The 15,340-nt window shown below is 42.0% G+C and overlaps 1 protein-coding gene across 4 annotated transcripts in view; it reads right to left on the reverse strand.

Moving 5' to 3' along the window:
• The window catches only part of DMRT1 (doublesex and mab-3 related transcription factor 1), an 87,373-nt gene that overhangs the window by 59,705 nt on the left and 12,328 nt on the right, over positions 1 to 15,340 (reverse strand). For all 4 annotated transcript variants that reach the window (XM_042448493.1, XM_042448489.1, XM_042448492.1 and 1 more), the window contains exon 2: positions 13,542 to 13,728. In XM_042448493.1, coding sequence (XP_042304427.1) covers positions 13,542 to 13,728 — 187 coding nt within the window. The remainder of the gene's footprint in view (positions 1 to 13,541; positions 13,729 to 15,340) is intronic.

Consider the following 15,340-nt stretch of genomic DNA (forward strand, 5'->3'; position numbering starts at 1 on the left):
TCATAAGAAAAGCCCAAAGTAGAGTTGCTCTCATTGAATGTTTTAGTGTTGCTTGGCTTTATTTGGAATACAATTACTTGTAGGACAGTGATGGTGAACCTTTTTGAGGCCAAGTGCCCAAACTGCAACCCAAAACCCACTTATTTATTGCAAAGTGCCATGTCCCTATGGCTTTCTAGTAACAAACTCTGGCAAACTCTGTGCTGGGACAATGGCACATGTGCCCACAGAGAGGGCTCTGACTGCCACCTCTGGCACGTGTGTCATAGGTTCGCCATCACTGTTGTAGGAGATCAAAACTTCTCTGTGTCCCAGTAGGCTAAAGACTTGTTTCAGACAATAATACTGACACGTGACACAAGGCATATTTTGATCTGCAGTTCTACACTGCCTACAAGCAGCAGATGAATATTTAGTAATTGTTTTCTAAGGCCTGAGACAGATGGGCCAAAAGCGGTGTGGTGGCAGAAATACTAGGGTTCCAGCCTTGCAGCAACCGCGTGGTCTGGAACCCTAGTGTGGAACAGCGGCAGCCTAATGGCGGTGTCCCGTCCACATGGGCGCCACTATCTTGATGTAAGGGACATGCAGTGTCCACAAGTTGCTGCGTGTCGCTTACGTCACGAGTGTGCAAGTGGCACACTTGTGACGTAACCCAGGCACCGCAAAAAGAACCGGGTTCTTTTTACTCCAGAGGTGGCTGCAGCATCCCTCTGGAGTTAAAACGGGTGCCTGCCTGCAAATCACCATTTTCAGGCACTCTGTCTCGGCCCTATGATAATCTATTTTCATCCCATGGCTGGAATACCATATCAGGAGCCAGACATGCATCATGTTGTTGCTGTGCACCTTCATGTTGTTTCAGACTTATGGCGATCCTAAGGCAAACACATCATGTAGTTATGACTTATTAACCATGTTTCCCAATGCTACACCCCAAAACCACCTTGTATGCAAAGCCATGTTGTTGGAGTGTGTGGGGATCAGCAATGACATGTCCACTTATTATGCTGCATCTGGGTACGCTGCCAAGAGGCATCCACAGAGAACTCCAGAGGTCTTTGGGTGTCCCTGCAGATGATGTCTTTGTAGAGCATGTAACTACAGGCAAAAAGCTAGATGCACCTCTGCTAAACCTACCACCCACCTCTCCAACAACAGTGACATGGCTAGGTGGGGTGGGGTGAGCTTTATCATTATTAAGTGGATTTGAGAGATTTTAGTACAACTAAGAAGTTGAGATGCAATGGCATACATTCAACTAATGTCATGTTAACTCATCAGGAGGTTTCCAGCCATGTTAGATAAGATGCACCTTTATACATGAAAGGTATCAAAATTCTGTTACTGTTGATACCCATGCCTTTGAAATTTTCCTATTGCAGTTCAACTGAAATGTAGAGAAACACTTTTGCTTTGAACACCAAAGGCTGGAGGCAGGGGGAAAGACCACGATCGAGTTTACCACTACTTTAGCAACAGTGCTTAACATGTATGGCAGATGTAGCATGTTCTTCATAGTTCAGCAAGCCCAAGGCAAGAAAGGATCATCTTTGGACTTTGGCCTGTAACTCCCATAACTTTGGCCTGTAACACTTAGCATGACGAATGGCAAGGGATTGTGGGAGTTTTACTCAACACACTTGGAGACTTCTATGGAAGATAAATTATTCAGGACAGGGGAGAGACTTTGAAACACAGTATCAAGTGGCAAGTAAAGGGTTTATTTGTTTATTTAATTTATATCCCACCTTTCTCTGGGTGTGGGACCCAAAGTGGTGCACAATACCTTAAAAATACATTTTTAAAAGAAAAATTAATACAGTGGGCCCTTGGCATCTGCTGCAGTTTGGTTCCAGGACCTCTGCCCTGTTGATGCTCAGGTCCCATTAAATATTATGGCATAGTAAAATGGTGTCCCTTATATAAAATGGCAAACACAAGGTTTGGTTTTGGGAATTTTATGAGATTTTAAAAATACTTTTAAAGTGTGAATGCTTAAATTCATTGATTAAAAAATCCATGGATAGGGAGTCCTGGTGGCACAGCGGTGAAATGCTGGTACTGCAGGACCTCACAAGGTTGCGAGTTCAATTCCAGGGTCGACTCAGCTTATTGGAGGCAATTAGCTTACATGTTGTAAACAACTTAGAGACTGCTTAGTTCAGTATGAAGCAGTATAGAAACGTAGCTGCTATTGCTATTGACTGTACAATTACACCAACTAATTGGTGTATTAAAACAGCATTAAAAGCCATTTAAAACAGGATGAAATAAAAGCCCAAACACTACACCACCTCCCTATGAAACGCTTTATCTGCTGTCATCAAATGCCTCCTTAGATAAAAATGTCTTCGTCTACTGGTGGAAAAAGAACAGGGAGGGAGTTCCATAGTCTAGGAGCAGCCACAGAGTAGGCTGTCTCTCGGGTTCCCAGGAACTGCTCCTGCAAAGGTGGTGGGACTGAAAGAAAGCCCTCCCCTGCAAATTTTAAGGCATGTGCACCTCTCCAAAAGATCCTCATATAGGAGTGCTGCAGGTTGAGGTGGAATGGAAGAGGGATGGAAGAATCACAGAGACAGAAATAAAGTATATTTAGGCCTGCTTCAAAGGGAGGATAAGCTAACCTAGCTGAGCTTCTGACAAACCCAAGTAAACAAAACTATGGTACAAGACCATTAGTAAAACAGTGGCTAAGGTTTGTGGGAGAGCTAGCAGACAAGAAAAAGCCCCTGTACAATCCCATAACAATAAACAAAAAGGCTAGGAGGAGGAGGAACAAAATTAGCAATCAGTTACAATCGGAATGGAATAAATTCATTAACAGACTATCAAAGGCAATATTAAGAGGGGAGTATAAGCTATTCAAGTATCTGAGAAAGGGAGACCTTGGAGGAAATATAGCTGGGATAAAATCATTATAGCTCACACTAAAAATAAACTAAGGGAGGAAGTAGCTGATAGGAATTCGCCAGAGACCACTTCAATCGAAGTGACATGATGAAAGAAGCCCAGGTGGTTTCTAAAAGCCAGAAAATAGCACAGGGAGGATTCTCCTTAAGTTAAAATCAAACTGATGAAAAGCAACTGGGAGACTGTAGTTTAGAACTGTTGGAAATAATACACATCAGTAAATCATCTGGCCACAGATTTTGCAATTCCAATAATACAATTGAACAGAAACCACAAACAAAACATAAAAAATAAACACGTAAAAAGATTTTGTATTGGAGATAATACCTAAACTAAAAATGTTTAGCTTAAAATGCAATGAACAATTAAGCCTCTTCTTTATCTTACAAGAGCACTGGTCACTCTGTGCTTTGTTGCTGCTGTTGAATGCATTCATTTTTTGATGTATGGCAACCCTAAGGTGAACCTACCATGGGGTTTTCCTGGCAAGATTGTCAGAGGAGGTTTACCATGGACTTCCCCTGAAGCTGAGAGAATTTCACTTGCCCAAGGTCGCCCAGTGGGTTTCTATGACTGAACGCGGATTAGAACCCTAGTCTCCGGACTCACAGTCAATCCTCAAACCATTATACCATGCTGGCTCTCAGCGTTTTGTTTATTCTGTGCAAACAGTATTAATCATGGCATTTAAAAACAACACTAGTTCCCCAACATAAGCATCTAATCCTTGTTTTCTAATTAATGTTGCAGTCATAACTGATACATTTATATATAAATCAATGTGATTAATCCATTCAAGTTCCTACTGAAAATTAAAATATTGGACACAATTAATCACTCCTGGTCTCTGCTTCCCATGCACTCCAGAACAAGCTCTAGCCCACTGTTTTCCGAACTGCCATAAAGTTACCCATCCCTTCCATATGTATTTATTCAGGCCAAAATCCTGTTCACACAAGCAGCTGTATTTTTCTGAGCTTGCAGAGAAGAAGTGACAGAAGTAGTGACAGAAGGCTACTTGTTTTATGACACCTATGTCCCCAATGCATGGTTTTGGGATGGGAGTGTCCTTGAAGCCTTTGCTCTGGGGGGGGGGGTAGCATGGACAAATGCCTGTGATGTGAGCTATATGACTGTCCAAGGCCCCATACAGACAGGCCAAAATAAAGCTGCTTTGGATCACTTGGGAGGTATGCTGTTTAAATGATGCATGCGTCCTGAGTCCAGAAACCACTCCAAAGCCACGCTCTGGTCCTAAAGACTGGAGCGCAGCTTTGGTGCAGCTTCTGGCCTTTGAAGATGCGTGTGTCATTTAAACAGCATACCTCCAAAGTGATCCGAAGCAGCTTTATTTTGGCCTGTCTGTATGGGCCCCAAGACAGCCCTCTCACAGCATTTTGGCTCTGAGGAATTTGCTAACCCATCCCAAAATCCATGACGGGAATCCATACAGGAGCCAGCAGACACTCCTGCTAATCTTTTTCTACTCTTCTTCAATGTTGTGCTCACTGCCCCTTTCTTCATGCCACCTAGCACTGTTACTACATCACAAAGGAACAAGATTCTGGCATCAGACATGAACCTTAGTTTGTTCCAATATGGCTTATGCTACACTGCAAGAGGAACTGCAGTTTCAGGATATTTTACCTATATAAGGAATTGCCTGCAAAGCAGAATCCACACACATGGATGTTGCGACAGAAGAACTGGACTTTAGAAATGTTAATCAGAAAAATAGCTATACCTGGTTGCAGTATTGTCTAGTTTGAACATTCAAGAAGAATTCCACATTTTCCCTATTTTAAAAAAATGCAAGGCAAAATAAGGATAAGCAGGTTACAAGTATAAAGCAGGTGGAAAAAATGGTCTAACCAAGTTATACCACTGATAAAAATAGCCAGGATGTTACCATACCCTTAAATATTTCACAGAAAAAAATCAAGACACCTGCGTCCATACAACATCAGAGTTTGGTCAAGAGGGCAAACATTATTAATGAGAAAGAACACACAAGCTAGGAGAGGATGCAATTTTTTTTTGCCTGAGCCTACTGGGAAGGGCAAGATTCCTCTCCTCTCACCAACCGAGTTGAGTGCAAACTACTTTTGTATTTTGAACTCAGTTTGTACCAACTGAAATAGGCTGAGGACAAAGATGGAAGAGGACAGAAACTGGGACATTTTAAAAGCATGATGAGACAGGTAATTACCGTAGGATTGTCCTTGGCAAATCAGCAACGTTGTAGAGTGTCTGTTAGCCCTCCATAGGAAATTTGTTCCTACATAAGCTGTCTTAATGTCATGACAAGCAATAATACTGTGGGTTTTTAAAAAATGGAATAATGGGTATGTGAAAAGGCACAGATCACTAGAAAAGACAATAATGCTAAGAAAGAGAGGGTAGTAGAGAGAGGAAAGCCACCTGTCAGACCGATAGACTCAATCGGAGAGGTCACGGGCATGAATTTGCAAGAACTAAGAAGAGCAGCAGAGAATAGGGGAGCTTGGAGATGTCTCATCCACAGGGTCACTGTGAGTCAAAGTCAACTCGAAGACAGTTAACAAGTGTGGGGAGGGTATCAGTGAAAATCCCTCCTGGCCTCAAGTGGCAATTAGAATTAGGGAAAAGAAGTTCCCAGTGGCATCAATGGCATCTTTCCCATCAATGGTATCTACAGCAATAGGGATATTGTGGCTGGAGAGGGAGAGAAGACTCAAACTGTCCCCAGTGTAAGTTTCTGAGGATAACATTTTGCCCTGCCCCTCTCCAAACATTCCTGATGTTTATCATTCTTTTAAAACTACAATGCTACTGGCTAACCACATCATTAACATCCAGTTAGGACCTGGCCTTAGCCTTCTAATGCAGCCTTTGGAGGGCTGAAGACTTGCTTTCAGTAGTCCTCTTAAATCCCTCCATCAATGATGCCTGAAGAAACACCTTGTCCTTATACAGGCCACTCAACAGCCTAATTGCACTGCTAGTTCAGAAAGGGAAATGTCTTCTAATTTAATTATATCCCTTGTGTTTTTTAGTTTCAAGCCATCGCTCTTTGTTATGCTGCTTCAAGCACTGTAAATAATTCCTTCCCCTCCTCCATATTATTACCTCTCAAATATTTATAGACTGTTATATCCACCCTTAGTCTCCTTTTCTACAAGCTGTAAATCATTTTTGTCACCTCGTCTCTTGATCTACTCAGATTTATCTATGCCTCCATTCATAATGAGATATTCAAAAACCTCTATGCTGTATTCCAAAATAGGATCTCAGGAAAGTTGGAGAGTCCTAGCAATTCTAACTCTCTGGTTTTGGCATTTATTTGCTTACTACAGACTTTAACATGGGTAAGCCACTATATTAAAGCTTCAGCCTGACACACTCATTTTGTTGAAACTTGTGTAGAACTTTGGGACTAGTGTTTTCAATGAACCGGTAGAAAGAATGACAGAATGGTATGTGTCGTTAAAATGTGTGTGAAGGATTCTATTTTAGTAACCAACATGTCAGACAGGAAAAGGCTGACCTCTATGACACACGTCGGCATGAAAAGATTGACATGGGAATACTAATAAACACCACCATCAACATAATATAATATATTTTTATTTATTTAAAATAAATATATGGCACTTTTTTCTTTAAAATCCAAAAGTGACTTACAACAGATTATAAAAAAATAAAACCCAATGAACACCACAATATGACAAAATGCAAAATACACAACTGTGATACCTTTACTGAGCAGCTAAAAAGCACAAAATACATCATGCAAGCTTTCAAAATCTAAACATTTTTCCAGATGTAACAGTACAAAGACTTATTGAGAAATTTAATGTTCTCTGCCTAAGAAAGGGGCCAGCAGTCTCGCACAGGGAAGCGGTAGCCAAGATCTCAAGGGAAGTTACTTTGCTGTGGCTAATGGAGCTGATGCTAAATAACTTGGCTTTTATTGCCCTTTGTCCCCAGTCCTCACATGGTCAAGAACGGGAGTGCTCTCTGCCTGCCTTGCCCTTCTTAAATGAAGGAACATCTGAGACAAAATGTGAGCCTGACTCTACAATTGTCATTTTTTTTGTACAACTGTTAACATCTCTGCCTGATGATGAAGAGTAAGTATTTAGGCCTTGAAGACTGTTGCACGTTTTATTTGTGCTTTTTAGTTGGTCCACTGTGATGTGGATTTTGGATTTTGTTTATTTTTCTGCATGGCCAACCCCGCCACCCCTGATATGTTACCACATTACAAGACTGGAGTTTATCTTATGGGGGAAAATCAGGGTTTTAAACAGGCATTTTCCACGAACAGTTGCATAATCAGAGTGAGGTTTGTTGTTCCAGCAAAAAATCATTCACAGGTCTCCCCATGAATGATTTGTTGCTGGAGCATTCCTGGTTCTTCCCGGGATACGTCTTCTCTAATCGCACCATCGTGTGAACTTTTGCGCAATTGTCTTGGGAAAATCCCTCTTTAACCCCAGATTTCCCCCCATGTGATACAGTCCTCTGTTAAGGTGTGGCTTTAAAAAAAAGTGTTGCAGAAAACATTAGTTTATTCTTGACATATTTCAGGGAGAAGGCTGTTTGGGCTGAGAGGGTGCTATGCAGATTAAACCCTATGGCATGTGTAAAGGACAAACAACTCCTACTGTGAAGCCTGTAGTGGTCTATTTTCGTGATTCAGAGAGAGTAACAAATCTTGACTGATAGACATACTGCTTCCATTTGAATAAAAAGGGATCAACTGTTGGAGCTTAACACCCAGTGGGCGAAATGAAAATATTTCCAATACGTGGTGCCTCGGGATACGAATTATCGGGTTACGAATTCGGATACGAAAAAGTTGGATTGGCAAAACTGTTTTGGGTTACGAAATATTTTCGGGTTACGAAATCATTCGGCGTGAAATTCAAATGCTGCAAGGCATATAGGCTTTCCGTGTAACGGAAGTGTTTCGGGTTACGAAGGAATGGCGGAACGAATTAATTTGTAACCCAGGCACCACTGTACCAAATGGGGAGGAGTAAATGCCAAGAGATACCAATGCTAATAAGCAGCATCATGGGGTCATTATTAGAGAAAAGATGGCCTCCTTTAGAAAATGGAAGTTTCACCAAACAAAAGAAATGCGAAAGATATGCAAAAAAATAAGAAGGGAGCAAAAGGGGATTTGGAGTCCCTTTAGCATCAAGACCAATAATAAAAAAAATTAAATGAACCAGGAACAGGGAACTGGCTAGGAAAACAGTTGGGCCATGTGGGGTGACATCAATAGATAATATTACGGATAGTACAGGAGATAAAGAGATTGTAGAAAAGCCACATGAATTTCTCTATTTGTCTTCACTGCTAAAGATGTAGTTTAGAAGGCAAGGAGACATGATGAAATATAAATATTTGATATATTTAAAACATGAATAGCAAAAAAAAAAAAAAGGGGGGGGGATAAAGGGCAATGAAAACCTTCTGGGGTGGTGGTACCATTTGAAACTTCATGCAAAAATACAGTACAACCCTAATATCTGCGGAGCTGGTAACTGTGGTTTCAAATAACCAAGTCTAGAGGAAAAGGGTCCTCTCTAGGCATTAGAGGTCGTCCAGCGCAAATGGTGTTCCTTTTTGGGGTGGGAAATGGAAAAGCTGACCTTTCTGCGTGGCAGCAGCTCTTTTATGCGGCATCTGAATGCCATGCTGTCCAGAGTGCTGCAACAATGGCCACGTTTGGCAGGCAAGTGATTGGGGGCAGCATCAGGGCGTGCGTCATCTAAACACCCAACCTCACCAAGCCAGCGCTTACTGTCTGTCTGTTGGACATTCTACCTTCAACGTACTGGGAAAAGCTCATGGGGATGTCAGTCAAACATCTGAAGGATCAAAATTTCCTTCTCCTGAATTTATGGCATCATTCATACAGTGGTGCCTCGGGTTACGAAATAATCGTCCGCGGTAATTTCGTAACCCGAAAACCTCGTAACCCGCAATGCCATAGGCGCTAATGGGGAAAAAGCCGCGCTTGCCCGGCTCCATTAAACAGCGCCGGCTTTTTCGTACCCGAAAAACGTTCGTACCCGAAACTAAATCCCTATGGATTTTTTCGATCCGAAATTCGTAAGCTGGTAATTCGTATCCAGGTACACTTTACTTCCAATCATCGCAAGAAAAACTGAAACGAAGAGAACCTGCAAAAGATTAAATACTGGCATGTTTCCATTAAGGTTGTCAGTGTACCCAGGGGAAACCTAGAAATAAATAAATATTTATTTTCTTATCCAGTAATTTATTAACTAAATGTAATTTATTGTTTACCTGGCAGTCTGGACTTATACACAAGTATGAAAGTGAGCTTAAACTCCTCTATTCACTTTGCATCTGCTAACTGCTTTAAACCTGCACCTTAAACCCTCCTCTCCCTGCCCTGTCCCCAAAAAGTTTTTCTCCTTTTCTCCCTGCTGGAGATGGGTAACAAAGCAAGGTGGTGCCAGTCCATCCTATACATGTCCCCGGATACAGATTGATCGCGTTACGACTTTCCGGATACGAAAAGTAGATGGAAAAAACTGTTCCGGATACGTGTTTTTCGGGTTACGAATTTTTCGGGCGAAATCAAACTGAAAGCGCGGCAGCGCTTTCCAGCGCTAGCGGAAGCTTTTGGTTGCCGAAATGTAGGTACGAACGGCGCGGAAAATTATTCGTCCGATTCGTCCATATCCCTAATTCATGATGTGCTTTCGCTGATAAGAGAGAACCGCACTAATCTTATCATGAGACATGATCACCAGTGTATGCTGCCCTGCTCTTAGCCCCTGCAAAATTTTGGGATGAAGTTTTTCTCTGACATGCCAAAAAATGTAGTAAGACATCCCACCACCAAATAATAAATAAATACAAATTGATAAAGACACAACGTCATTAAACACAGAGACTTGAGAAGATACTATTCTGGGTAACTCTCAGGATCCCTCTGCTGCAGGATATTCTAGAAGTCATATTCAGTTTTTTTAAAAGACTCCATATATGTGTACGTGTGTGTTTGTGTTTATAAAACACCACCTGTCCCAAGAACTTGTTTCCAATGGTTTCTTCATTATCCAAACCTACCTCTAGGTATGGGTATTAAACCAGCATGGATTGTGATACCTTTGGTTACAATCCAAAGTATGGAATGGAAAACAAGAACACACACAAACCCAAATAAGGCTCCAGTGTTGCTTCACTCCCATTTCTCCCATTTCCCTCCTTAAATAACAGGTGTTATGGTGACTGGCAATGAGGTGCAAGCACACTGATAAGCACAACAGCTCTCTCCTCTCCTCCACTTTTCTTCCTTTTTCTGAAGAGCAGCCTGTCACAGGGGCTTGAAAAATTGTCTTGTCCCTTTCACTATGCTGTAATATTTTGACCTGCCAATAAAATGGATACAGCAAGAAAAAGACCTTTCTTGGTACCTTGTATGATTTGTGTGGTGGCTCCTTCACACCCTATTCCTCTCCCTGTAAACCATTATACAGTTAGATGAAGTTTGAAAGAAAAACTGCTGTACTTCAGGGGAGAGGCGAGGAGGAAAAAAACTCAAAAGGACAAATTAACTTGCTGTTCTCTTAGAGATGTCATAGGAAATCTGATCCCACCCTACCCGACATCAACCGACCATTCTGGGGCTAGTAGTGTTTGCAGAAGCAAGGTGAAAGAATAAATTTTCCCCTTCCTTCCAATTCTGCAACATCTGAAAGGCTTTGCTGTCTACTCCATGAATGGGCAACTGTGGAGGGGGAGAGACAACTTCCTCATACATTTTAGTGCACTACCTGTTCCAGTTGCCTTTTTGGTGGTGGTAGGGTGTTAGAGGATGGAAGGATAAAGGGCTTGCATTTTTTACTGGTTTGGGTGCTCTCACCCAGTGTTCCAGCCAAAAAAAAAAATCCTCCACCCAAAATTGTTTTGTGAATTAAAAAAAAAAATAAGAAACTGTCTGAGGGCCTTGGGGTTGCATCTTGTGAGTCCCAAGGGCTGCATGCACCCATGGGCTATGTTTGCCCAGTCCTCTGTTCTTTGTGCCCGGACAGCGTGGTGTGGCTGGGGATGTACCGATGCTCTACTCTCCCCAGGCTCAAAATTGGCCCCAGGGCGGCGCATGCCTCAGTCTATTACCGGTCCCAGTTGGATTTAGTTCTGAGGAAAAAATGCACAGATTCAGCTGCACAGCCCTCATCCAGACTGGGACATTTGCGGATTTATGTGGCCAAGCCACCTCTTCAGCTCCAAAGGTGTGTGTTATGTGCCTCAAGTTACTTGTTGACTTCTATAGACACCATAAATTTTTTAGGCAAGGAATGTTCAAGAAGTGGTTTTGCCATTCCTTCCTTTGAATGTAGCCTACAGCACTTAGCAGTCCTCCCCAGGGCTGACCTGCCCAGCTTCCAAAATCAGAGATAATTTTGTGCCTTTTAGAGTATTTTGTGCCTATGATCAGAGGAGAATTTTGTGCCTTTAGTCCCTTAGCCTAGAGGAGTAATGTACTGTAGGCAGCCCTTAAAATGCCACCTATGTGGCAGCCCCAGGTCTTGCTCAGCAGCACTTTGGATCACATCAGGATCAGGAGCGAACGTGTAGTCTTTGCAATGATGCTAGACTCCCAACTCCATCAAGACCCAGGTGATTAGCCAAATATGCAGCATGACACGATTGTCATCCAGCTCACCTGGAGATTCAGATTCACCCACTTTCCATGGAATGGATGATATGCAGAGGACATCCTACTAGTCTGTACATGCACACTGCAAATAAAATGGCTTCAACCATTATACTAACTTAATTATTCCACAGTATAAATTCCACTGAATGTAATGCACTAACATGTGGGACTACAATTTCCAGAATTCCATACACGAGCATGACAGATAAGTAATGTCAACTTGGATTATTTCTATAGTGCAGATGCAGCCTCTGTTTTACTGTCTGGATGGTACCTATTGTGCATTCAACTGCTTCCTACTTGTGACTAATACGCTATAATTTATTTCTTACCTTATTCTTTTCTGGACTTAAATCACACATGGAAGATCTAGAGCTCATCCCTACCCATGCTGCAAACAATTTCTAGGTTACTGGTGAGGGAGGGAATTTTATTGCCCAATTAATTCATCATTCCCAGTCAAGTAGAGACTACATCTTTACATTAAGGGGTTGCTTCTGAACTAGAAAGTCGTTACTGAAATAGCTTCCAGTAAAGGATTCCAGCTATCTTTCTATTGTTTAGGGCATTGTTTCAAAAACTAACAAGTTATCTTGTTACGAAATGAAACAAAATTAAATGGGCATGATATAACTAAAGTCATGTCTGCATTCTTATACACTGTAATCCTATGCTTGTTTACTCAGAAGCAAATCACAACAAATTCAGTAGCAAGTGTCAACCTCTTATAAAAGTCCCAGATAATTCATAGAGACTCTTGCTTAAATCACATAATGTCAGATGGACGAAGGCATCTTACACATTGAAAGAGGATATACGGTAGAAAAGAAAGGTTGTCAAATACATTGAAAACATCTATTGCCTTTAACGATTCATTTAACAGACATTTAAAAATATGAGAAAATTGCAAGATCTGGGATGAAGCTTTTGGCCAAAGTATTCTTCTGCTGAGGCAGGGTGAAAATAGCCCTCAAAAGTCTGGCTCTTCAGCCTCTTTCACTGCTTTCAAGTGTTAATGTGCTAAAAAAAAATTCCAATTAAAAAAAGAGAGAGAGGAGAAAGAAAAAGAAGTTGTTGTTGTGTGTTGCCTTCAAACTGTTGAAAGACTGATGGACTGAATGAAAAGACTGAAAAAAGGAGCTTTATTAACTGAGTATACCTGCATTTCTATCAGTTTGGAAAACTGGTTTCAGAGATCATCTGTGTACCATCTTCTTGCAGTTCCTTAAAGCCAGAACTGGAAAAAGTGTGTGTGTGTGTGTGTGGTGGTGTGTGTGTTGGGGGGGGTTGGACCAGAACTTCCATCCATAATTCTTAGTTAGGGTTGCTATAATTCTCTACTCAAAACCGGGACAAAATGTAGGACAAAATTTTGACCAAAATATAGGACAATTGTAGGATAAAATTAGCCCAAATGTAGGACATTTAAGAAAAATGGAAGACCTTAAATGTCCTACATTTTGGGCTAAATTTATCCTACAATTGTCCTATATTTTGGTCTAAATTTTTGTCCTACATTTTGTCCCGGTTTTTAGTAAAGAATGATGGCACACCCTATTCCAGTCACTGGCATGGGGGAGTTGTGTCCAAATAAATAAAATAAGTTGTCTGGCCTCTACTTAAAACTAAGAACCGTGACGTCTGCTGCTTCCCCACACTCACCATGCAGGGGTGAATCCAACTACACAACTACAGCATTTTGATACCAGTTCAGCGTATGGTTCCAGCAATGGAATCCTGAAATTTGTATCTAACTCTCATGATTTTTGAACCGATTCCCAGAGCATTTAAAACTGCAGTCTGGAGGAGGGACATTATGAAATCTTAAAATCCTCCCCAAGCAGAAAATTCCAAGATTCCACATCAATCAAATGTTGTGTTGAAGTGCAGCACTGGTACTGTGTGGATACCCTCCAGGTTCCTTTCAGAGCGTTACCTGTGGATGCAGCAGACCCTGTGGTAGAGGCTGTTGTGGATTGTGGTGGGCTGCTGCTTTCCAACAACAGGCAGGAACCATTGGCATTGCTCTCTTTCTTCACATACATTTCCGGGGCGCTGGGCAAGGGGATGGGGTGGCTGATCCCCAGCTCCTCCTCTTGAGCTTGCTGCCTTCTCAGCGCAACCTGGAGGAAAGAAGGTTCAAATGTTTCCTCTCTACTTTGAAAATCAGCAATTGAACAACAAATAGTAAAGATCTAAAATGTCATCTTGAACACACTGCGAGACAAGAAATATAAAAGGAGGCAAGAGAGATGAAAGACGGAGAACTGTATGATGACACTCAGCCACAGAAATCCACTGGGTGACTTTGGGCAAGTCATATTCTCTCAGCCTCAGAGGAGGGCAATGGCAAACTCTCCTGAACAAATCTTGTCAAGAAAACCCAGTGATCGGCTCACCTTAGGTTTGACATCAATCAGAAATGACTTGAAGGCACACAGCCACTACAAATGTAGTTGTACAACCTGAGTATCCCTTATCTAGGATTCCGAAATCCTAGATAACGCTCCAAAATCCAAAACTGTCCACAGTGACACTTTTGCTTTGTGATGGTTCAGTGTACACCAACTTTGCTACATGCACAAATTTTATGCATAAAATTACCTCCAGGCTATGTATATAAAATGTACTTGAAATCTAAATACAGTGGGCCCTTTTTATATGCGGGGAATCCGTTCCAGACCCCCCGCATTTAAAAACCCGTGTATGCTCGAGCCCCATTGAAAGTAATGTGGCTCGTGCATGGTGTGGCGGCGCACACGCCATGGGTGCACACCCCATTACGCTTAATGGGATGCGCCTCTACTTGCACCCTGTGCGTTCCCGCAGGCTCCCTTGCGGCTTTTAGCATATGCTGAAAGCCGCATATAGTGTGCCCGCGTATGGCACAGGCGCATTGTAAAAGTTATGTTTAGACTTGGGTCCCATCTCCAAGATATCTCTGTGGTAGTTTTGTCATAGAGTTGCCATAAACGGGAAACAACTTGAAGGCATGCACATATTCAAAAATCCAAAAATATCCAAAATACAAAACACTTCTGGCTCCAAGCATTTTGGACAAGGGAGACTCGACCTGTAATGATAACAAAGGGTTCTTCCCTTTTCTTCAGGAAATTCTGGTTCACTCCTGACATGAAAAGTGCAGGTTGTTGGAAAAGGAGAGGCCCAAACACTGTTGTAACAAAAAGTACAGGTTGAGTCTCCCTTATCCAAAATTCCAAAATAATCCAAAATCCAAAAATTGCTCACATGGGTGCTGAGATAGTGACCTCTTTGCTTTGTGATGGTTTAATGTACACAAACTTTGTTTCATGCACAAAACTATTAAACATATTGTATATAAATTTTTCTTTAAATTATGTGTATAAAGTGTATATGAAATATAAATGAAATGTGTGGTCCAGTACACACAGGCAGGAAGTGGCATGGTGGCGCTGGTTCTAGGGTTCCGGAGCACGTAGCAACTGCATGCTCCGAAATTCTAGAACGTGCCGCTGCTGCCATCATGCTGGCCTCCTGTCCATACAGGGCTGCCATGATGACATACGTGACACATAGCATCCGCATGTCATGCACAGGAAGAGGTGTCATAGGGCTGCGTATCATTCCCGTGCGGTTTGGCTGCTCAGGGAATGATCCACAGCAAGGAGGGGCGGAGTTTCCCCACCCATGTGTACTGCACCATATGTTTAGATTTGGGTTGCATCTCCAAGGTATCTCATTATGTATATGCAA

Source organism: Sceloporus undulatus, chromosome 2 (assembly GCF_019175285.1).
Source record: "Sceloporus undulatus isolate JIND9_A2432 ecotype Alabama chromosome 2, SceUnd_v1.1, whole genome shotgun sequence".
NCBI classification, from domain to species: domain Eukaryota; kingdom Metazoa; phylum Chordata; class Lepidosauria; order Squamata; family Phrynosomatidae; genus Sceloporus; species Sceloporus undulatus.